The sequence below is a fragment of the Poecile atricapillus genome, chromosome 2 (assembly GCF_030490865.1).
Source record: "Poecile atricapillus isolate bPoeAtr1 chromosome 2, bPoeAtr1.hap1, whole genome shotgun sequence".
Classification (NCBI taxonomy): Eukaryota; Metazoa; Chordata; class Aves; order Passeriformes; family Paridae; genus Poecile; species Poecile atricapillus.
This window is the reverse complement of record NC_081250.1, coordinates 115,343,800-115,369,292: the sequence shown is the minus strand read 5'-3', so window position 1 is coordinate 115,369,292 and position 25,493 is coordinate 115,343,800. Positions and strand designations below refer to the sequence as shown.

Sequence of the window (25,493 nt, the reverse complement as noted above, 5' to 3'; positions counted from 1 at the left end):
AACACAGATGTAACTTTACCTTTGTTCCTGGGTGCAGAAATACTGCTGCCCGCCTAGTGAGTGAACAGGCCGGCTGACACAGGAGGGCTTTACATTAGTTACCGGGAGGGTCGATCCTTAGCTTGTGAAAGGCGCTGCCACGGAGCTCCTCCAGGCTCATCCCGCCTTCCCCGCCGCACGCCGTCCCTGGCCTGCACACCCCTGCCTTTCGCGTGACGCTCACGTTCCGCGATTTTATTTATTTTTTATTTATTTTCTACTTCGTTCTCTGCTTCTACACCGCGGCCGTGCCGGAACGGTTACGCAACAGCCACGCTAACTTTATATAACTTGCTCGGATGGAAACATTTAGGTACCCGCGTCTCCCCGCCCCTCCTCCTCCCCCTCTGTCAGGCAGAACACCCTCCTCCTCTGGCCGCCCGGCTGTCGGACCAAACCTCTTCTTTACCGCCGTGTCTTATTGAGGACGATAAGCAAACCCTGCGTCTGGAGCACACGCTGCTCCGCTCCGCTCCGCTCCATGCCGGTTCCCCCGTTCCCCCCACTCCCTCCCTCACGAGCCGGCGGCTCCACTGCCGTGCGCTGTGCGGCGGCGCCCCCTGCCGGGCGCACGGAGCTCTGCCCGTGCTTCCCCCGCGCTCCCCCGCGCTCGGCCAATCACCGCCCACCTCCCCCCTCACGCTCGGCCAATCAGCGCCCGCCTCTCCACCCAAAATGCCCCGCCCGAGCGGGCCCGGCTCGTGGCTTCCCGCGCGCGCCAAGGTAGCGGCGCTCCCGTGAGGGGCGAGCTGGGCTGGGCGGCCGCGGGAGCGGGGATTGCTCTGACCCCGGCTGCCTGCGGGTGCTCAGCCTCCCGGGGAGGGGGCTGCAGGTGGATGAGAGCAGTCCCCAGCTGAGGCTGCTAGCGCGCCTTCCCTTGGGTGTTTCTTAGTATAACTTGCCAGGTGTTTTTTTTTTTTTAAAGGTTGTGCTCCCCAAACTTCTCAAGATTACCCTGCCTTCTTCGGAAGTGGTTGTTTATTGCATACGAGCTAGCCCCATCTTTGTTTTGCTCCATGTGTATTTTTGCCCGCTCTCTGAGAAAATGATGTTTTTTTTATTTATTCTTTTATACCTTTCCTTCCAAGTTCCTTTGCAGAGAACGATGGCTGATGAGGGGAAAAACTATGTTTCCACGGAAGTGTGTGATGTGTTGGAATCGGTTTCTTTTCTGAGTGTAGAGGGTAAACCTTCACCCTTGGAGTCAACAGTATTGCCTAATACAGAGGAACAGCAGGTGTGGAGTGGTCTTACAAAGGGTCTTCTGGTAATGCTGGGTTGTTTTTTAAGTGGATTTTGGGGTTCTTTTTAAGCTTTAACAAATCTTTCTTTGATGAGAGCTGCTGTACTCTGCCCCTGAGATGTGTTTGAGTCTCCTGCTTATTTCTTAATGTTCTCACACAGATCATAGCCTGCACCAAATGCAGATACACGGTCAGTGCTATGCGATGAGATGTGCTAAACTCTGAGGAAAAAAAGTAAAGGACTTCAGTAATTGCAATTTAAATGTAATGATACTGTACTGTTCTTTTTAATAAGCTTTAAAAAATACATGGGTCCTTGATGTAAAAACTCATTAGGTGCTTGGAAATAAAAATCTATAATGCCCTGCTGTGCTCGAGCAGAAGATAATGTACCCAACTATGGTTTTTTTAGGGGGATATGTTTCCTGGGTGACTTTTCCTCAGGTGACTTCATTTTGTCTGATTAGTGCAGGTCATGACAGGGCTGTGGAGAGCTCTAGTAAATCCATCTGCTGAAGGAAACGTTGCCAAAGTAAAAACTGAAGCTCCTTGAGAGAGGAGGGAGTGCTGGGACCCCTCTGAAATGCTCCCTGCTATTATTGCTTTACCTGGGTGGGGAGACTGTTGGGTAATGGTTGGGGGATGGAAAAGGCCACCTGAGCAACTGAGAACAGCTGCCTGGTGCTGTGAGGAAGATGAGGGTCTGGTGACTGGATGGTGGTAAGGAGGTGGTCTCTTGAGGCTAAGAATGCGTCAGTCAGCGCTAGAACATGTTCCATACAAAATGAAAGTGCAGGATTATGTAGCAGCTGTTAGACTAGCACAGTTTGAATTCAGTACAGCAGGAGACCAGAAGGTGGAAGCACTGCAGTTTGTGCCTCTGACAGTGTGCTCTTTTAAAATCAAACTACGGGCTTTGTCATGAAAGAGTTCTAAAGGGAGAGGAGTGGGGGGGACACACACAAAAAAGGGTTACTTAAGGACAGTAGAAGGTAAAGAAGCAAATAAAGGCTTAGAGTCTGAACTTGACGTGAAAAGAAAATGTGCGACATTAATATAAAATAGGAAGCACTATCAGATATGTATGCTGATATGATTTGGGGCTGTTCTGTTTTAAAAGTGGCAATTATAACTGTGTTTTGTGTCTTCTTTTTAATGAATAGGTATATGAGCCTTTGAAAGTCTTCTTGAGAGTGAGGCCCTTTTCTATAGCAGAGCTTGAAAGCCATGACTCCCAGGTTCGTTGTAAAACTATAAAATAATGTTTTTCTTCTCCCCTGAACAACACATAGTATTGTAAGTCAGAACTTTCTTTTACATAAGCCATGTACTGCCCCCACATGGAATTATTTGGTATCTGGATAGATGCAAATTATTTTTTTTTCCATCCCCCAACTTTTAATGATTTGTATGGTATGGACATGAACACCTGTAGCTCTTCAAATATCCACTGGGTATGTTATTTAAGAATTGTCAGCTCTGTAGTGCTCAAGATACAAAGGAGTTCCATGGAAGAGATTATGCAATTCTAGGTATAACTTGAGTATCTGACCATTTAGTTTCTTTGAAATGCTTGAATAACCTCCTTCTTCATCCTGGTGACTTTCTGCTCAGCCTGTCAAAACCTCTACTCTGTCAGATTCAGATGCTTCAGAATTTATGCACACACATGTACAAACATTTAGAAGTGTTCCCTTTCCTCTCATTGTGATCACCAATGCAAAGAATTCCTTTAGCTGTCTTTGGAGGACAAGGTCTCTATATCACATCTCTCAGCCCTTATCTTTGCAGGCTTTCTGAGTGAAGAGAGGTCATCTTGAAGAACTCTAAGAAGCATTTAATATTAGTCCTTGTTTGCTTCTTGCAAATTGCTGTTTAAAAATGCATTCTTGCTTTTGATCTGCCAGAGATGGAACCTCTGTATCATTTTCACTTGGATAATTCTTTTACATTTTCTCAATACATTTTCTTCCACTCAAACTTCCCTTTGCCTTTGCGTAGTCAGCTCTCCTGGAATAGTGTGTACTTCTACAGTGCTTCCAGTTTGGTAAATTCCACAGCCTGAGCTGGCTCCAAGTGTAAACTGATTTGCAAAATCAAATTGTTTCATGAGTCGTTTAGCGCATTCCTCTTTGGAGTGAGACATTTCTTAAAAGCAGGGAGGAAAAAAGTGAACATTGAAGTTTGTACTAATTTTTTTGTTTTCATGTTGTTCAGGCTGAAATAGTTGAACTTCCAACCTTTTACAATATAATTATAATATAATTAATAATATAATATGTATAATCTGTTTTGCATGGGATTAAGGCTTTTTCCTAAGCCTTCAAAAACAGAATGATTGAAAGATTTTCAACATTTTCAGTGTTTTCTACTTTCTTTACTACCACCTTAGTCCAAGAAGGAAATGCTTTGTAAGAAATGAAAGAAACCTACACAAAACAGTCAAATAAACCTTACTTCCTAATCTTTAAATCAAATGGGTCAATTTAATTTTTAGGTCCTTTATTCCTCCCTACTATGCATAATTTTCAGGAAAGCACCCTTGTTCCAAATATGTGGCACAAAAAGAAAAAGTAGATCCCAAGATCTATTTCTTGTAGCTGGAGGCTGATGCTTTAAACAAAGACAATCAACTGGTTAACTGATCAGTTGATGCTTATAGAGATAATGATTTATGGAAATAAAGCTTAAGAGCTCTTGGTGAAATTCTGTACTCCTGCCAGTGACTCTTCAGAGTCACCTGTGGGAAAGCAGGAAGTTGTGTTTTTTGGATATAAATGATGTGTACAGTGCCAGAAATGGACCAGCTCCTGCCAACTTACCTGTAGGGTTAGTTGGGGGAGACAAGTGGAGTGAATTGTTACCAGCTGGCTTCCATCTCTGCAGATCTGACTACTCTGAGCCTCTACACTACAGGCTTCTGTAAGGTTGGTGGCAGCTGATGCTGCAGATCCTGGATATTCTGTAGCTCTCTAGGGTTTAGTACATCTGACCTGCATTCCTGTCACTGGTGATGTGGGAGAAATGTTAAAGACTATATAGGTTCAGAGCCTGGCATAGTGAGCAGGTGATTGGTCTAAATTTAGAAAGCAGCTGCTTAGAGCCTCTCAGAATCACAGAATAAGCTGAATTGGAAGAGATCTGCAAGGATCATCAAAGTCCAACTTCTAACCCTGTGCAGGACAGCCCCAAGTCACACCATGTGCCCTGAGAGTGCTGTCTAAATGCTTCTTGAAGTTAGTGCTGTGACCCCCTTCCCTGGGGAGCCTGTTCCAGTGTGCAACCACCCTCTGGGTGAAGAACCTTTTTCTAATTTCCAAACTAAACCTCCCCTGACACAACTTCAGGTCATTCCTTCATATCTTCTTACTGGTCACCAGAGGGAAGAGATCAGTGCCTGCCCATTCTTGTTTCTTCATGAGCAAACTGTAGGCTGCTATAGGTCTGTACCAGTTAATTATTGGCATAGATCTTCTATATCAGTTAATAATCAGACTTATTAATTGAGGCTCCTGGGAGCAAGAGTACTTCCTGTGTACGTACCACACATGGATTACTGGTTTTAGAAGTTCTGGCCAGTCTCTGAACATAAATGGCAGATTAAGTTACAGTCAGTCCTTTCAGATGGTGAATCAAGATATCATTGAGCTATACTGGGAGTTCACTTTGCTTCTTTGGTAGTGAATCTGCTATAAAATCAATTTCCCTTTAACACTGCATCCTACCTTTATCTAGCTAGTGAGTGTTTGGTAATTGTATTTCACCTTTACTTAATTAAGAAATAACAATCAAATTTCTTGAAAGTAATTCACTTTCTTTCATTACTGGTAAACTACTTATCAGTCAAAGGATAATACTTCAGACTTACTTTGCTTTGTTAATTCTTCTCTTAGTCAGTTTCACACTGAAAATGACTGATACGGAAAACCAGTTGATTTCTGTGTAATTTTGTTTTTGTAGTGATTGCAACTCACAATCACAAAATATGAGGGTTTAGAAAGTGTTCCCAAGGAAAAGCTGCTGGAAGGAATGCTAGTAAAAGTTTTCATCTCTTAGAAAATCCCAGAGGATTGCCCTGACTTTGGCTCTCTGGCTATACTCTGGCTTTCATGTGAAGTGAATATCTCTGTAGTGACATGCCTCAAGATGATATATGTACATTGTGAGACTTTTTGTAGCTCTGGTAAATGGGTGAAGACAAAAGGATTTAGTGGGGTTGTTGGAGTGGGTGTTTGTTTTTTGTTTTGTTCAGATAGCTTTCTTCCTGAATAATTTTGTGTTTTGTTTTGGTTTACTTTGTTTTGTTTTTTAAGAGTTGTGTAACTATTGAAGATGCCCAGACAGTAATTCTTAATGCACCCAAAGAGTCTTCTGCAATGAAAAACAGTGAAAGAGGGATTGGTCATTCTGTGCACAGCTTCACCTTTTCCCAGGTAGGCCAAATTATTTCAAATTCTTGGTTTTGTTTTTTTTCACTCTAATGAAGGTTGAATTTTGTATTATGTCATGCAATGTGATTTTTCTTCTTTTAATAGCATGTGGTGGTATTTGCCTTTATTTTTATTTTTTTTTAAAAAGTGCTTAATAATTACTGATAAGCTGTCAGGAAAGCTGTATTACAATGGAGTTGCCTATTAGATGAGACAAGGAAGCTTCTTTGGCAGGTCTGTGGTTTTCTTTGATTAGATGTTACAGAAACTTTTTGTAGGCACAAACTTTGTGGTTCTGCTGTTCCTGCAGATGCTTTTATCTTGGAAGTGTTACAGAAAGCCTTATGTTTGTAGGAATTTATGTAAGCATGTATTTAGTAACTTCCTTTTGAAAGAATAGCAGCTTAACTGCTTAAACTTTCTATACTGGAAGCAAATTTCTTAACTTTGCCTACTGCAAAAAGTCCTGTTCTTACAGTACGAAAAGACAAACAGTTCCAGGGATTGAGTTATTTAGACCATTATAGTGCTGATTTTCTCATCAGTTGTGGGTGGCTGGTGAAGAGTGAGGAGGGAGATTTACATCACTGGCAGAGCTCTTGAAAGTATCCACTGAACAGCATGTGCCCAATAGAATTCTGAGCAGTTTATTTTAGGAGTAGGAAAATATTCAAAAATTAGTGCAAGCCTGAGTGCCTCTCAGAATTAAGCAGGCATCCTGTGAGAACCCAACAGAAAACATTGAATCAGAAGGTGTTCAGGCAAGACAGGAAGTTAAGCTGGTGTCTTCTACCCAGCTTGCTCTAAAAAAATAGTAATTTCTAATCAGTACTTTATATTTTGCATTATTAAACTTCTTTGTGCCATTTGCCACTCTTTTTTTTCTTTCTTTCTTCCCCTTATCCTAGGTCTTTGGACCAGAAACTACTCAGAGTGAATTTTTTGAAGGCTCAATGAAAGATATTGTAAGAGGATATGTTAATGGAGTGAATGGACTGGTGTTTACTTATGGAGTTACAAACGCAGGCAAGACATACACTATCCAAGGTATAAAATATTTGCATGTATAAAAAACAAGTAAAATCCAATGACAAGCTTACATGAATGTCTACACTTAATTTTTAAATATTTTTAAGGGACTTCAAAAGATCTTGGTATTTTACCTCGCTCACTTGATGTGATTTTTAACCACATAAGAGGAAGACATTACCCAAAGATGAACTTCAAACCATATTTGAGCAACGATGTTAAGAAACTAGAAGATGAACAAGTTAAGCAAGAAGAAGCCTTAAAAACTGCTATTCTTGCATCACTGAAAGAGGTCAGTGACCAAATGCTTCTTAAAGCTGTTCTGTCAGACAGGAAGTTTTAAAAGTCTTTATTCCACTATTTATTCTTTATATATAAAAATCTAAAGTATACGTACTTGGTAAACCTTGGAATACTAAGACAATTGGCTAGTTTTGGAGCTCAGGGTAAACTGGAAGAACTTTGTGCAGCACACAGTTCAAACCAAAAACCATCACAAAGCCAAATCTCAGTTTTTAGAGAGAAGAAGCCTCCTCTTTAGGGAAGCACTTCTGACACTGTGGTGACAGCCTTTGAAAAGTTTGAGAGCTACATGACCTGTCTAAAACCTGGTTCTTGTTAAGCAGCTCTTCTTTAAGGTTGGGCTCTTTAAGGCTGGATCTTGGTGCAATCATTCAAATGCTTATACTAGCTCAGGAGAGATGATGGCACTGTCTTAGCAGAGGCAGTGAAGAGGGCAGAGAGAGTTCCTTTTGGTGGAAGACAGTCTTAAGGCAGATGAAAAAGTTTATAAACCTGTGACTTGTGTAACTTCATAAAGATACTTTCTGATTCAGCAAGTGAAGTGAGATGCCCCAAAATGAATATCCTAAAAGGATTTCTGTCTGCCTTAGGGGATAGTATGTGACTAAGGCTGGTCTCTGAAACTGTAGGTAGAATAGAGAAGTCTTTCCTGTGGCGCACTCTTGTTCTTATTATCCAGTAGTTTCTGTTTCTTCGGCAGGAAACTGTCTCACCAGAAAAGGGGCATCCATGCATTTGGGACTATTTTATACTTTTAAGTCCAGTTGCAGTTTGCTGTCAGATTCCTTTTGTTCAGAACATTTTCTCCTGAACTGTGTTTCTGTGTACCTAATCCCAGAATGCAGTAGGCTCAGCTGCTTATCATTCAAAGCAACTATAAATTAATTCTGGGATGTATAGAAACAATGATTTGTTTTCTTTTCTTGTGGTCTTTACTACTAACCTTGTTGAAGTACTCCAGTTAACCCTGAAAAAATATCCTTCTATCACTCAAATTCATATGTAAAGTTGCGCTCTAAATTCTGCTTAATTTAAACTCTGCAACCCAAAACTTTGTTTAGTCTGAGTCTGGTTAACTCTTGAGGAAATATCTCGGATGAAAAATCTGAAAGATTTGAAAGATTACATATTTATTTTGAAAGTGTCTCAGTGTATTTGTATGCACAGAGAGAATGAGGGGGTCTTAAAAGTTGAGATGGTTAGGAGGATAGTAAGTAAATACCTTTAAAAATTTTATGGAACCTGCAGCCTTGAAAAGAGGAGCAAGCAGGAGCCCAGGGTCTGGAGCAAAAAGTCAATATCTTATTTTGAAGATAACTCTATAAAAATATTTCCTTCTGTTAAATCACAGTTTGACTTACAGCTCAGTAACTGAATGTTGCAGTAGGTGATCTAGATGCTGATGCACTGCAGTGAAAAGAGAGCAGCACTCCACCATCAGGAAGGACGGATAAAAATGAACCAGGAAACTGTTACATGACAGGACCTTGTTTATGTATTACAATGCTTCCATAGAAGATAGCTCAGTGATCACCAGTTCTAAAGCTGTGCTTCTTGATAGCTTCTGCATGAATAGCATCACTGTTTGGATGCTCTCTCAAGCTGTAATCTGAGAGCAGATACAATTTGGTGGGCTTGGCTTTGGTTGACATGGATTTCTGTAGGTTCATTTCCCAGGCTCAGTTTACATGTCATACAGAAAGAGCTTGCTGTTCCTTTCATTCTGTTTTCGCTGCTCTGAGTTACTGCATCACTTAATGTCCTACTCTTTGTTCTGTATGCAGTACTGCTGCAACAATTCTTGCTTAGCATGGCTCATACCCACTCTTTCCATCCCTTTCCTGTTTGTCTTAATGGGATTAAATACTGTTTTTTACTGGATTAAAAGATGCTTTATGTGCATTCATATTCTCACTTGTTCTTGTATTTTCTATTAAATGTCAGCTTCTGTTGTTGGCAAACGAAGTCAGTTCCTGTTCCCACTTGTTTTTACGCAGTCACCTTCATACTTTTTTCCGTATTTCTTTTGAAGAGCAGTGTAGCAACAGTTAATTCATTCAGTTTTCTCACAATACCTTTACAAAAACTTATCACATGCACGAGTGATGTGGTACTAGGTTTTCTAAATTCCACTGCATTTTTGACATGCATAGATGAGATACCGTGTGTGTCAGTCCCACGTCCTGCTTGGCACTTCACAAACAATGAATAGGATCCCTGCTGTGGTTAGACTTCTAGTGCTCAAGAAGCACAATAATCATATAGACAGTGCAGCTTTTGCAAAGTGGTCACTCGTGTGATTTTGTAATCATTCTATTCTATGCTATCTATCTTTAAAATGGAAGATCTCAAAGTATGGCTTTGTGCCTCCCTGTAAGAATTCTGGTTTGGATATCCCAAGTGGGAAACACTGGCACCAGTAGTCAATCCATGATAAGTTAGTGCTGCGTTTGAATAGGTCTACACTAAGGTTTGCTTCTCTGGATCTGTTCCCTTCTACTGTAGGATGACCCTCTCTCAGGAAAGAGAAATCAGGGTGAATGTCCTGGTTCATAGGGGCCTATGAAATATGGAGAGAGAAGTAGTATGTAAAGATGCTGGACTGTATCGGGAGTTGCTACCTTGTTACGTTAGTTTTTCCAGAGGTAACTTAAAGGCAGTGCTTTGGTGAATCTTGGCAGGTTTAAAACAATTCTGTTGATGTAAAGACATTCAGCAAATGTGTGTACTTAAAGAAACCATGCTGTTGTATATTTTTCATGGCCTTTTAGTTCAGCCTGAATTAAAGCAACATGCAGTGTTGGTTTATCATAACTTAAGTCCTACCACCTTGGCAGTTACTCCTGGAGGAAATTTCTCCAGTTCTTTTGGATGACTGAAGCACTGTTCAGATTTGGTCAATAGCTCTTAAAGGCATTCTGGGCTGTTGCAGTCTGACAGAATCCTTTCCCTCCTAGGACTCTGAAGTTAAGTCTCCAGCGTTAGTAGCAACTGGCCACCAAAACTGGTTGCTGGGAGTAGCAGCAAGCAATAATTCATGTGACGGAAAGAGCATTTGTTGATTATAGTTCAGTGTTATTAAAAACATTTCACCTTCAGCCAGAGTAAAGATGGCTTAACATGTAATACTACTTCAATATTCAGTTTTTAAATAATGGAATTGCTGTAATTTTTAGCTTCTGCTTCTCTGATCATCTGTTGATGTGGATTTAACAGTCTCTTATTTTCTCAAGGAGGCAGAGAGCATCTCAAATACTGTACCGAATTTCTGTAATGCAAAGGTGGATTCTTCTAGCTGTACTTCAGACAATCACCCTTCTAACTCACTAGGTAAAGTGGAAAACTGTTGTGTAGGGATAAAACATAATGTGAATTAAGAAATACTAGTGGGTAACTACCAGTGGATAAAAAAAAAATTGCTGTATTATACTGCAAAGTAAATATATATAGGTTTTGGCCAAGTTTTTGTCCCTTTCCTCTGGAGAAAGGGCAACTATATAAAAATATTTTAATGGTTTCACCCTGTTTTGGGGGAAGGGGGAGACTGTTTTGCAAATATAGTGTATAAACTGCTGGAAGTCTGTGAAGTGAGGCCATCAGCTTAGAATTTGGGCATATTCTTGTAGCAGATGACTGCTGAGAAGTTTGAACATTTTGGATAAAGCTAAAGTCATCCATGTGTATCTAACTGTACAACACAGATGTATCTAAACCTTCTCCTTTTAACAGATTCTATAGGTCCTTTTAGAAGATCCTATAAACTGATTTAAAATCTGTCAATGAGTTGATCTTTGAACTCTTCCTCTGTTTTGGGTTAGCAGAGAAGAACTTGGTTCCTCCTGACATTCAAAGGACTAATATGCACCAAAGAACACAGGCATCTGTGTGGATTTCCTTTTGTGAAATTTATAATGAGTATGTGTACGACCTATTAAATATTTTATCTACATCAAAAACTCAAAGGCGCAGAGTTCTAAGAATTTGTGAAGATCAAGGAGGAAATTTTTACATTAAAGGTAATAATACTGTTTTATGATGTAGGCAGTTTCACAGAATTTCTCTGATGATCAGAAATGTATGTAGAAGATCTCTTTTTGCAGATTTAAAGTGGATTAATGTTCAGAGCCCTGAAGAAGCCTGCAGACTATTAAAAATAGGAAACAAGAACCGAAGCTTTGCCTGTACTAGAATGAATGAGCAATCAAGTAGAAGGTTTGTTCCTCTAATTATAAGCATATCCTGTCCATTTTGAGGGGAAGGGAGGGGAATTAAAATATGTGTGTAATGAACCACTCTTCAATAATAGTTTAATACATCACTTGATTATTCTGGTTTTGTTATGAAATTCTCTCTGAAGGAAAAATAGGAGAGACTCTGTGACTAATAGTAGCTGGATATTCAGGTTGCTATACATGTCTCTTACAAAAAGATCAAATAATATTAATTTTTGAGTGCCAACAGGGCTATGCATCTTAGCAAATGCTCATGGTGCTGAGTGAGAACGGCTGTGTGAGGATGTTGAAGGAAAATCAAGTTAATTATTAATAACTGGCAGTATAATTCTTGGAAACCTGGATCCTGTCATTTGGATTAGGAAGGAGCAATTCATGTGATATCTTGCAGTGCTGCTAGATTTTCTAGATGCTTTTAGATTGATGTGTTCAAGCTGAGCTTATTTGTTATCTTAAAGAATTAAACTTCTAGCTTTTTACCCAGCTCTGGACAGGGATCAGGGAGAATCTGACTTTTGATGGAGTGAGAGAAAATAGAGAAGGTTGTATAATTTCTATTGAAAACACCTCCTTTCTTGATTTTAATGACATCTTAATAATTTGTCCTTTAAGTGTGGAGGGGCAGTGTTTTACTTATAGCTAATGCAATTATAGTGTTACTAAGCCTACTTTTTCCTCTGAAAAGCAAGAATTGTGTTGTTCTGTAGTAGCTAAAGACAGCTGCTGTTACATTTCATGCTCTTCTTACAGAGCTTTATGCCTAGAATGCCCACTGCTTAAGGTATATACTAAAGAAGTTTGTGCTTCCTGATGAATCAGAAAACTGGACACTTCTGGTTTTGTGACTTTTCTCTTTAGTTTTAGACAGCATGTCCACTGCTTGTGTAGATTGTTGTCTAAACCAGAGTTACTGGATTTTCAAGTGTTACAAATTCAACTTCTCTGGAAAACAGGATTATTTCAAAACCAAACAAGTAACTGTACATATTGAAGTAGGCAAAATTACAGGACTGTAAAACTTGACCTTATTCCCTTCTCCCCACCATTTGTTTCTAAGTTAATCCTTCAGATTTGCTGAGTTCAGATACTGCCTAAGGTTTTCTATATGAAGTGGCTTCATGACTACTCATCTTTTGATCTGTAGACTTTAGTGAACTGGCTTAGTTTTTTTTTTCTCCAAGATGGTTTGTAGGCTGCATGTGATATTTTTCCTTTTCCTGTGTGGAAAGAAATAGAAAGTCATAAAATACAGCTTTTATTGCTGTTTTTTGCTACTTAATGAATGCATTGCAAAAGTAACTACTGTATTAAGGTAACTAGTGAATTAATTATTTTCCTTTCTTCAGCACTGAGCTTTCTGTAGCATAAAAATTTTACTTTGCTTCAGTGACTGCTTAATTTTCATAACTGATTATTAAAAAGGACTTCTTTCCATTCCAGTCACAGTATATTTTCCATCAGGCTACTCAAGCTAACTGATGAGCATCAGCCACATGTTCTTGGAGTATCGGAGTAAGTGAATGCTTCATGTGATTACCAAGAATGTAAATATTTTGGAAAAATTAATAAGGTGTAAGCATGCCAAACTGGTGAGCTTTCTAATTAAAAAAAAAAAAATTCTCTGACATTTGAGAAGGAAATCAGAACTCCACTGAGCATATGAACTGACTGGAAGCTCAACAGGGACAAGCACAGAAGTGTTTTCCTGTCTCTAAGGTTTTTGCTGGAGCAACTCTGTCAGTAGTGTGTAAATTGAGTAAAATGTATATTGTCTCACATAATGGGGAGGTGGTGGCAGAGTAAGACTATGCAGCACCAGACTACATGTCCTGGGAAGCAGAATTCAAGTGTCTGGCTGACAGAGGGTGATCTCTACAGCTGATGCTGAAGGCCCAATGTGCAAGTTATGCCAGTCTGTCTTTCTACTCTGGGACCAGACTAGACTTTATGGGTGGAATGTTTGTGACAACATGTTTAGTCTGTGCCTAAAATGCAAATTAAGATCCATCATCCCAAAAGAATGCTGGTGACATGGTCTCTAGTCTGCTCCATGGTCCAATGTACAGTAAGAGAGGATCATCAAATGATTTGCTTAAAAACTGTTCTCCATTAATATAAAATGCTAATGTAAGTGCACCCTGTGAGAGCAGTGTTAAGTCCTTACACTTAAGTCTCTGCTCTTTTATAGTGTAGAGGAAGCAGCCTAATCTTCTGGCCTGGAGCCATTTAGATAGCTTTTTCTTTGGGATGGTATGTTTTGTTTTGTTTTTTTTTTATTCTGATTAATTTAGCTTGATACAGAAAAATGAAGACAGCCTGTAACAGAATGTTTTAGTTCAGCCCTAGCTCCTACTGATTTCTCTCTTGTCTCTGCTGAGCACAGAGGGTAATAAATACACCTCACTGTAAGATAACACTTTTAAATGTCAGATGTTACAGTGATAAATACTCTTAAGAAAAGATAACTTGAGAAAATGACTGCATCTATGCTTTTTTGCTGTTCTGTCATAATGTACCCCCTGGCAAAGCTTGCAGCAGCTGTTAGGTAAATGGCAGAGTTTGTATGTTGCTTAAGGAAGAAAAAACTTTTCATCTTGCACTAGAAAGAACACAGGGCTTTCATACATTTTGAAATACGTGCCTTAACAATTTGTATTGGACTTACTTCAGGTGTATGAAAGGTTATGGTCTTACAAATTATTTTAAACAAATTTATGTGTGAGTAATGGTTTGGTGACATAAATTATCCAGTTTCCAGAGCTTCCTGTATTTCAACATCTTTCCTAATAGGAAGTAAAATTTATTGAATTCCTTGATTATCCACAATGATTTTCTGATTGTCCCCATGAGGGACAATTCAGTGGTCTGAGTTTAGTAGCACATAATTGCTGTAGCCAAGCAGAGAGCTCTAAGGTGAGCTGGGAAGGACTTCATGTGTGTGTTCTGGTAACTCTTTCGTGCAGGTTGTCTTTCTGTGACTTGGCTGGTTCAGAGAGGTGTAATAAAACACATGTCTTTGGAGACAGACTTAAAGAAGCAGGAAATATTAATAATTCTCTTCACATCCTTGGAAAGTGCATTGCAGCTCTGAAGCAAAATCAAAACCCAAAGTAAGTGACAAGTTATTTACATGTCAAGTTTCTTAGGAAACACTAAGTATACCTCTGTGTTTCTGCAAGCAGTTTGCACAGACAAAAACAGAAATCTACAAACACTTAAGTCTTCTTTATTATAGTTGTCACTGGAATACCCAAAAAGAACATTTTCTCCATAGCTGATGTTTGTGGAGAGGCAATTTGCAGCAAACTATCAAATTATTTTTAGTGTATGTATATGAACAATACATTTTGTGTACAAAGGTCTAGTTTTGTCTTCTTCCCTTCTACCTGCAAATTATACAGGTAGATTCATCAGGCAGCTGATAGATGACCTGTACTGAGCTTTTGGCTTGTTCCACTATCTGCTTTAGAACTAGGGAACTGTGATGCAGACACTATGCTACTTTTACTTCTAAATAGTTCAGTTTGTTGGAGAGAGCCTATAAAATCCAGGAAAGACCTTGCTTTTTGATGTGAAAAAACTTAGGCTTAAACATAAGCATCTTACTGGTTCTCTTTCCTGAAGGAGAGAAACAAAACTAAGGTAAGCTACAATAGCCCACAATTTTTATTTTGTTTCACAATTTTAACTTTTTTCCCTCCCTGAGGATGAAGCCAAGCTATATTCCATTCAGAGAGAGTAAACTGACTCGTCTGTTTCAGCCATTTTTTTGTGGGAAAGGCAAAGCTTGTATGATTGTAAACATCAATCAGCATACTTCCACATATGATGAAACACTGCATGTAATGAAATTTTCAGCTATAGCCAGACAGGTAAGAGTGTATCTGCTTTCTCTGCTATTCTGCTCTGTTTGTTTGTTTTTTGGGTTTTTTTGGGTTTTTTTTGTTTTTTGTTACTAATGATTTATGAAATGATCAAGTTGTATGGATTTGAGTGTGATTTGGATTCTTGATTCATCATATTAGTTCTGTATGCAGCTTCTCTCTAAAAGGCTTCTAGTAGTCTTGCCCAACTTCAAACCTATTTGTGGTAAGAAGACAACTGCAGGTGTCTGGCTGTTCAGTTCTACACCACTGATATTCTGTGTAAAACACAGGGTACTTTCAGATGTGACTGATTTATACCCTATATCTGAGCAAATGCAGGATTTCAATTCAAACTTTTGATGAATTACTTAACCTGAGTGCAGTTAAACATTTGTTGCACAGGATGAGTTGTTCACAACTTCTTGGGCACTTGGTGGTAGTGAAAGGAGAATCATCTTATTTTGTAGTCTAAATGAGACCTTTTGCAACTGCATTGCTCCTATTTGGCTAAATGCAAGTAATTAATAATAAGAAAGTGTCTTGTCAAGCTTTTCCTCCATCTCCTTGGGTAGATTCCTCCTCTTCTCCTCTACCCTTGGGTAGATCCCACCCAGCGCCATAGACTTGTGTGTGTCTATGTGCTGTAGCAGGTCAGTGACCATTTCCTCCTTGGGGGCCTCATTCTGCTCCTGTCTCAGTCTCCCGTTAAATTCAGGACTTAGGGTTGATGTTTGGCCTTAACCTCATTCAAGTTCCCTGAAGCTGCTTCTTGCAGGGAGTAGGATGGTGGGCTATGCTGTGGTTCATGGCAGAAACACCTGGAGCCACAGATTAGTTCTGATGTGGTATTACAAATCTTTAATAGCAGGTCTAATATGATCTGAGAGAGGAATATTTTTCTAATACTCTTCAGGTGTGACTTTTAACAAAAGTGTGTACTGTGGAGACAAACTTCTCTGATATGTTATCCTATGACATAGTTAATTAAAATCTTTATGTAAATAGCATGAATTGCTGAATCCTTGTCACAGTATTTCAGGAAGGAGCAAATATTGTAGGGATTTTCTGCTTTTCATTAACTTTGCAGGAAACTACACCAAAACCCTTATATTTTAGGGGAAGAGAAACCACTTGTCTAGACAAGGGTGCTAAGTTTGCTAGCAGATGTTTTCATTTTCACTCTTTTTAGAGCACTTCAGTCTTACATAAATATAAGAATTATGTTGTATTGACAGGTTCCTTTTTTTTCTGCTAAAAGGCATGTTAGATTTTGTTTACATTCATATAATCATCAAATATTGTGTAAATGCAACAATGCATTCATGCCACTTCTTCCTGGTATTCTGATACCTGCAATATTGATAGCATTGGTAAATCAACTCTGGATTTTTCAGGTTATCCAGAAAATCCTGCCCAAAAATTTTGGTTATTTTCCACAAAAGCTAGTTGGAGGTGATGGCAGACCTATCATGCACTTTGATGCTAACACATCTGTAGATGACTTTGCTGACAGTACTGAAACCTCTGCAGAAGAGGAAGTGGACATCACCATTCTGACTCATGAGGTAAATACATGTCTACTTAGAACTGCACCCAAGAAAGCAATTGCTATTATTATATCTAATATTGTTTTAGCATAAGAGATGTGCTGGAAGCTGCATCAAATGGGAAGTTTAAGTTTCTGTTCAGTGTCAGACTAACTAGACTTAGAGTGGCCTAGCTCAGTGTAGTTGTGGAATGATGTCCTGTGGCTTTCTAATTAAGTGTTAAATTTGGAATTCAACTGATTGCCCAACAAGATGACTGAGGAAGCAGTGCATATCTTTAAAGTAACATAATTTAGGTTTTTCTTGCCTTTTTTTTTTTTGGTAACAACAGTAATGCATTAAGATGCAGCATTTTAAAAACAAAGATATACAGTCTAATAGCAATAAACTGGAAAAATCAAGTATGCTTTATGTTATGCTACACAAACCAATATTTAAATGCCAAAACAGAAATAAACTTTTGATAGCAGACACCATCAAGATGGACACAGGATGTATTTGCAGTAGAAATCCATGTTTGAAAATATTTAAACATTTATTAAATATTATTAAATACTTGGTCCAAACCCCCAAAACATAGGCTTGTAAAAAGCCATCTGTGGATGGCTGCCTGTGTGAATAATGTGTTTGAGATGCATGTCAGTATGTGTTTCAGTCTTGGTTTTTAAACTGAAATATTTTAAATTTAGGAGCTCTTGAAAGCTGCAGAGGACTTAAAGGAGAAGGTAGTTGCAGAAAGGCAAAGTAAGCTCCTTCTGGAGGTGAAGATACGTAAAGAGATGGCAGAAGCAATGTTTCGACAGCTGTTGGAAACAGAGGAAGCCTGGAGGCAAGTCATATTGCAGCCTGCTTTGAGACTGAAAGGATTCCACATGTATAAATGCATGCATATGGATGTGTAAACATATATGTGTATATTCAGGACATACCTACTGATGCTATTTAGAGAAAATAGGGCTGAACAGTTTAAAAACCTCTGAAGGAAAGGGAAGAAAACATTGGACTTGCACAGAGCAGCCTCTTCCCATTTACAATGAAAGAGTAATGCTGCTTTCTGTTGGACTTTCCTGTTTAATTTGTAATTAGTGGAGCTTGTCCTGGCTTGTTATTACTACTTTGCAGATGTGGAAGATTCTTAAAGGTACCCCACTGAGACTTTTGATTTTTCCAAAATATACTCTCTATCATGTTAATATGCATGCATGTGCATAAGGTAGTTTGAACCACATCTCTTCTGAGCTCCTCTGCTGCCTTATGAACCACAGTTAGTTTGCTATCTTATGAATTGCTGTTACTCCCTGCGCTGATGTTAATTTAGGATTTTTTTTTTTTTCAAGTCCAGATTCCTCACGTTGAATTCACTTCCTCTTCTTAACTCTTCTTTAAATCAGTTTCCTGCTGTTTGAATTGTTAACAAAAATTAACACCAGGTTGCCAGCTGAGCACATTATGGTTTAACACCTGCACTAGTTTTAAAATTGTTTGGTTGCCTTTGGCCAGAGATATGAGTTAGCATTGGTGCTTTTTACTCTATTGAGGTGATCTGCGTCACTCTTGGGGCATGTTTTTAAATTTTGATGGAGTGATGGAGTAATGTGTAATGTATTGAAATAATAGGTGGAGAGGGACTTCTCATAAGAGTGTGTAATGACAGGACAAGGGGAAGTGGATTCAAACTGAGATTGGTTTAGATATGTTGTTATGAAAAAATTCTTTACTGTGAGTGTGATGAGGCACTGGAACGGGTTGCCCAGAGAAATTGAGGATGCCCCATCCCTGGAAGTTGTTAAAAGGCTGTTTTGGAAAGGTCTAGTGAAAAGTGTCATCCCCCATGACAGGGAGTTTAGATGATCTTTAAGGTCCTTCCCAACCCCGGCCATTTTATAATTCTATGAAAATAAGTCTGGCATTTAACTTAAATGGAAAAATAGAAAAACCAACCAAAACCCAAAGTGAAAGATACCCCCAGGATATATGCTTCAAATATCATGTCTAAATGGGTGTGTCAATTCTATTGCTATATGTTGGTAGCTTTTCTTATTTTTTTTTTGACAGGTGTTAAGTGTGTGTTCTTCTACAGAACTTTTTTTTGGTATATGCCAAATAGAAATTACATTTTGGTGCAAGTCTGTAGGATCACTGCAATTCAGAGGCAAAAAGCACTTCTTTGTCCTTTTGTTTCACTATTTGAGATTAGAGAAATAACTTTAATGTTGACAGTTGAATACATGTAATCAAATGTAATAGCTGGAATGCAAACATTGCATAAATAATTAACATGTTCTCTTCAGCAACCGCTTGGAAGATATGAAAGACAGTTATGAAGAAAAACTTGAGAGCAAATTTGAAATGTATAAAGAGGCCATTAAGAAACATGCATATATGTGTGCAATGGAACAAATTGAAGACCATTATGTTCCCATAGAAGAATTTCTAGCTGAACAAGAGAAAGTTGAGGTATGACTTGACTGCCATTAAAATATGTTCTAGCCTCTTGACTGTAAATTTTGCTTTTTTTCAGCAGAATCACTCTGGGATTTTGAATGTAACACCAAACAAGGAAAATAACTTGTAGTTCAGCCTTGCTGTTCTGTGCTCAGTGCTCACCATGAGCATACAGATGTCTTCTCTCTGGCACCACCTGTAATATACAACTAAACCTCATGATCTCTGAGGGCACAGTTCAGTTAAATTCAAGTCAGCTTTATCTTTGTGGTGCAATGATTGGAACACCTGAGGGAATGGTGTGTACAGGAGTCTGGCTTCCTACATATCTTTGGGATCATAGGATGTGGAGTAAAATGCTACTCTGAAAGGGTGATGGATAATTTGTTAAAAGATAGCTTTTTTAGTCATATTAGCCATTTTAATTATAACTCATCTCTGGTCTGGAGGAGGTAGGAGAATTTTAGGATAAGAAACTGATGCAGGAGAGGACTGAATCTCCTGAATGTACTTAAACATAGAATTGCTCAGAATTTGCATTAGTAAATTGCTACTCCTCTTGCAATGCAGCCAGATTAGCTATGAGAAATTCAGTTTTCTAACCTCTGCATATATGGTTAAGTGCATCCAGGCTCCTGATGAGCCCTGTGGGTCTTGTTTTCAAAAGGGTTTTAGTGGAAGAATAGAGCAGCTGTGGTGTCCACCAGAGGAGCTCTCACTGCACTCTCCTGTCCTGGAACTGATAAGACATCATTCTCAATGGATAGGCAGGTTATTTTCAAGGCATGAAAAGTGGGTTTCTCTTGTAGATTGTGGTATATAAATGTTTTTGCTTTTACAGCTTGGCATTCAGTTGCTGACAAGCAACACCATATTATGTAATAGCCTGTGGTTTTCCACATCCTTCACATTTGTCTCTTTTCCTCACTTAGACTCTGTTTCTATGTTCAGTTAAATCCCAGCTATACACTATATTAGCGTGGACAAAAAGAATTTTAATAGCACTCTTATACTGGCCAAGAGGCTGCGTAGGGAAGATGCAAAGAGCAAGATGCTTTTGGTAGCAAGACAGATAAGAAACTATTGAAATTCCTGAGATGTAGAAGGGTTAATTGACAAAGGAGAGCCCAGCATGAATCTGAGTGAGCAGCTTCAGAGAACCAAAATTAGATGAATAACTTTTCTTGATGATGCCACTTTCTTGATTTCTCACTCTGAAATACCACCCCAGCAATCTGACAGATACTGGAAAAGAGTTTGAAATTAAAATGTAGCTCTATGAAGTACGTTCTTCCTTAGTTAGCAAGCTAACTCGCAGCAATATTTAGCACAGACACACTAAAGTTTCCTTTCTGCCATATGGTTACTTTTAATACAGTTTGGAAATCCTCAGACTGGAAGAGTTGACTCCTGTGTAAAGAAACTTCCTCCTTGATGGTTTGGTGACCTGAGTGTTATTCCTTACTGTGATTTCCTAACCATAACCTGTGAAATAATTTAAAATTGCGTGAGTGTGTGTGGTATAATTGAAAGATGTGCAATAATGCATCAGATCAAGCAGAAGTGCAGACAAATTCTACCACATGCCCTTATTTTTTTAGGATAGAGAGAGGAAAATACTGCAGTTGGAAAGGCAACTTGATGAGCAGTCAGGGAGGCTGTTGGCTCTGGGAAGTCTGAGCTCAGATATTCCAACTACTGAAAATAATGTGGAGCAAGGTAGGAGTGTAACCTGGGTATCCAAAGTTCAGTTTAGTTCTGGTAATGTGTATAAACAAACTTTTCTTTTGCCTATAGGTCTTACGGACAGCACAATGAAGAGAGCCAATGAAGGACTGAAGAAACAATGTGAAGAAAAGGAAGAGGTAGCTCTTGCTTAATATTTATCTGGGGATAATGATTATAAACTCTATCATGGCTCAATACTTGAAGATGTGCATTGTAGACAAAAGCATGAAGATGCTTGCAAATAGGCATTGAGCTTATCAAAAAAAAAAGTCCTTGCTCAGTTGTGGGTGACTTTTACCAGAGACTGTTCTGGCTTTATTCTGGTCTGTAAAACCATTTGCTACTGTAATATGTCATGGTGAATGTGGAGTGAGCTGGAAGTAAGGAAGTATGTTTAGTCTTGTGTTGGAATCTATTGTAAATATTGCTGCCATGACCTCAGTTCTTTTCTGCCTGAAATGCTGCCTGCATAGGGGAACAGTTACAGAATCTGGTAATAATTTAGATTTTAGATCTAAAATCAAAATAGTGCCTTATAAAGCAGTCCCTTCTGAGAGTACTCCACTATCACCCTAAACTTAAGGTGAATAAGCTCTGTTCTTCAAACAAGATCTGTGTTCTGAATACCATACAGAGATGGGAATTATGGAAAACATTAATTTTTAAGTATGCATTTTTATTCTATTCCTTGAGGGATCTTCTGGTAAAGATACAGCTCATTTCCCATGTTTAAAGAGGATGGGGAGAAGGGAAGAGAGAGGTCTTGCTTCTTTATCTAATACCAAATATGAGTAGGGATTGGAGAAATAGTTCCAGCTGGTTCTAATAAACCATGTAAATGGAAAATGAACTTGAATCCCTTTCTATTGAGAAAGAATACTCCAAAAATAACTTTCCTTAACATCTTTAATGTCTCATGCTATAGCCATAGCATTTGGTTTCTGCTCCTGTTTTTGATAGCTCTACATAATTTTTCCATGTCACTTTCAAATTTTGGTGAAAGTTTGGCTTTTATTCTTGTTATGATTATACAGTTACTGATGGTTTTGTGTGTCTAGAAAGTGTTCGTATTACGAGATTGAGTCCGGGCAATATCTGAAGCGAGAATGGTTTAAACCGGTTGATTCTATCAGTGCCTTTCTCTGCTTTGCCTCAAAGATCAGTGCACGTGTGACTTGTAACTCAATACTTTTTTCTTCCCATTCAGCCATTAAACATGGACAAAAGATGTGAGTATTTTTTAGCAACTTCATAGAAGCAGATTAACAGTAACATCTACTTTTCTGCCTCAGAATTTCTTTTGCCTCTTGGGGCTTAGGCTTAATCCATTAATATTCCCATCAGAAAGGTGAGGTCTTGTGTGTTAACAATGTGCTCCAATGCTTTACATGAATAGTGTTGAGACAAAAGTGTTCTTTTAACTACTCTTACTGATATGGAGCAGGCTGTTCCAGATGTAGCTTAGTCTGTGCTACTGTTCATTGATTGGCAGGTCTGTAAATCATAGTAGCTTCAACACAACAACCTTTGAATGCTCCAGCTGTATTTTATCACCTAAAATGATGAGCTGAGATGTAGGAGGTTGAAAGAAGCAGACTTTCTTGTTTTGATCTTGCAGTTTGCACTGTTCTAGTCATAAAAAAAAAATAATGTAAAACATTACAATGCTGTTTTGAACTTCCATGTGTATGGGCTTTATTTTCAGCTTATAAAATCTCTGAAGTTTAAAATACAGAAACTAAATGAAGCTCTGCTAGAAGCTAATGAGGGCTACAGAAAAATGGCAGAAGAGAACAGTCAACTGAAGCACACAGTCATGCTCAAGGTTAGTCAATGATTTGAAAACAACTTTAATATGGCTTGTATCTATAGTTAGACTGGATGGTTCTGCATCTTTTTACACGTAAAATCACTTTTAAATTAGCAATTTGTTTTAATGTTAGCATTTTTTCTGTGCCTAACTTCCTGAATTGAGTTTAGAGACTTTGTGTATCATTGCTTGACTCTGAACCTTGTAAGGCGAAACTCATTTTTCAACTTAAGTGATGGACTCTGTCAATAGGGTAACTCTGCTGACAAAGCCTGCTAATCTAAAGATGTCATGAATTATTGTCAAGCAAAGAAAATACTACTTAGAACTCATCATGAGGCATGTTGCTGAGGCAAGCAAGGTGTCACTGCACAAATGTTACTGCAGCAAGGCTGAAGGATCAATGCCTTTAAAGCTATACTGACAGTCCTGCCAGAGGTGGCCAAACTGGATGAGAGATACAGGCAGATAAACTGTTTAATACAGAAACAGACATTTTCCCCTCAAAAGCAGGGACTTCCTAACGTTTACAGCATCTGACCTCAGATATCAACTAGATTCCTAAACAAAAAAAGACTGAAACTTTTGAACTCTTGGCACTTTGAATCTATGCCTCAGTTGTAATCTGCAGATTACAGTTATTATAATAACTGCTTATTGATGTCTTCCTTTGAACATTAGATTACTTTCTAGTTTTTTAGTTTAAATCTGAGACTGAAAACTATTTGACTTATATTTTTTAATTTGAAGTTACCTTCCTATCCATTCTTAATAGGAAGGGGATTTTGTTAATCACAGATTAGCAAGTGTATTTAAGAGTGTATTTAAAGCTCTGTATTCTGCCCACTGGAAGTATTTATTCAGCCCTTATATTCCTATATATTCAGTATTTATAGCAGTTATGCCATAAGAGTTTTGATTTGGCCAGCTTTGCTTCCAGAAATTGCAAGGCAGGAAATCCACCTTTATCTAGTTCTTAGAACAACTTCAATTCTTTGCATAGTGCAGCAAAGCATTTTAGCATCAGCCTCTTAGTCAGACTTGGTCTCTAACTAGATTTTATGTGCCTGTAGTTTGCTGGGTTTTTAATTACTGTGATGTAATTTAGAGGAAATGGGTACTGAATGGCCACATGGCATGGTAATAACAAGGGTGTTTATGGGTTTAGTAAAATAATGTGAACCAGAAAATTAACTGCATGAGAGAGACCATGCAGTGCTTACATCCTTAACACAACCTTAACCTCATAGGATCAAGAAATGAATAGTCTTCAGAACTGGGCTAAACGTGTTCTTGAGCTTGAAGAAACAGTGTCTTCCCTGCAAAAAGAGCTTGAAGAACGGAAAAAGCATTTCTTTGCAGAGGAGTCAAAACAGCAGAAACCTAGGAGAGGTTTGCTGGCTAACCTGAAATCCACAGTAGCATCCACTGCTAATATACCTCTTGGGAAAGGCTGGGGGAAGTATGAAGAGGCTTCACCCTATTCAAGAAAACAAGTACTGTTGCCTCATAAAACAAAAGAATAATATTTAATAGAGCAAAGTGTACATTTACTGGGCTTCTTTAGTAGTCTTAAAACTGTTGGTAGCTCTTTCTCACTCTTGGATGCCATCTTCAATGTCATGTTGACTGACAGAAAAATATTTAATACAGAGCTTTAATTGAATCAGTGTTGAATTTTGAGCTATAAAAGTTTGGGTCTAGACATGTGCTTTTACTGTTGATATAGGGATGTGATTTGAGAAATATATTTTAATTCTGGAGTAAAGTATCATGATCCTCTGTACTGATAAATGTGTTGTTCATGCAAAGTGGGATGCCCCTCATCTGCTGTTCATTATGTTTTTAAGTTATTTTATTTCATTGCTGATTTCTAGAAATCAGATGGCTTGTCAACTTAATCCTAAGTAGTTAAAATAGCATGGTTCTTCAGTTAATAATTTGGTTTTGACCCGGACACTCCCTTCTTGGGACCAAACTAAGCAAACCACTAGAGAATGCAATGAAATGAAATCTCTTCAGGCTCCTTGCTATTTTTTTGGCTAACTTGGCTTTGTAAAGAAATTGGTTTTAATAAAATTTGAATTTCTTCTAGGAATATGTATTAAACTTTGAAAAATGTATTTAATAAAATTTTCCATTGCTAAATTCAGCTCGGATTCTAGATTTTATAAATCAGCAAAACCAAGATAAGGAAAGATCATAAAACTAGAACCTAAATAATAATAGTGATTGATAGGATAATCTTGATTTGAAAGAGTCATAATCTTGATTATATTACTTAGATTTTATTTAATAGCTTAAGGATGGAGGACTGGAGCATGATAAAATTTGAAATAGTTTTCCTATAGCCCTTTCCAGTCAGTGAAGGTGGTGGGTTTAACTGGTGTGGAAGTGCAATGCCTGTAATTTCTGGAGGCTTAAGTAAATTGGATTGGTCAGTGCCTGCAATGATGTTTCTCACAGTGGAAGGGGTTCCAAGCAAGAACCTCACTCTCCCTGGTGAGACAGTAGGTGGTGCAGCCTTCCCATGTGACAGGAGGACAGCCCTTCCCTGCTGTGACTCCTTTTGTCAAGTCTTTTAGAGTTTTGGGTTGGTCTGTGATCAGTAATTACTCTGACATCTATTTAACAAGGCTGTGGGGGTTGTACTTCAGCCATTGGTTTTCTCATGTTTTGACTGTTTCTGTTAAATGCGGGGTTATCTGGCTTTAGTTGTTCTGAAGGCCTATAATCCCTTGCAAGGTAGAGTTTCTAAAATATTTTTCTACTCCCACATAAACTATTCCAGCTATTAAAAAATATTTTGGTGTAGTTGTA

General features: G+C 38.5%; 1 protein-coding gene across 1 annotated transcript; it reads left to right on the top strand.

Annotated features, from left to right (window-relative positions):
* The first annotated feature begins 1,144 nt into the window (after positions 1–1,144).
* Positions 1,145–24,718, top strand: LOC131575545 (kinesin-like protein KIF20A). Its single transcript, XM_058831136.1, has 18 exons — positions 1,145–1,306; positions 2,447–2,521; positions 5,597–5,716; positions 6,622–6,760; positions 6,850–7,034; positions 10,279–10,375; positions 10,867–11,061; positions 11,146–11,257; positions 12,718–12,789; positions 14,241–14,387; positions 14,984–15,149; positions 16,538–16,708; positions 17,380–17,519; positions 18,982–19,147; positions 20,737–20,854; positions 20,933–21,000; positions 22,569–22,688; positions 23,924–24,718. Exons 1-18 carry the CDS (start codon positions 1,145–1,147, stop codon positions 24,197–24,199), a joined length of 2,529 nt encoding a protein of 842 aa, XP_058687119.1. The 3' UTR covers positions 24,200–24,718.
* The last annotated feature ends 775 nt before the right edge of the window (positions 24,719–25,493 follow it).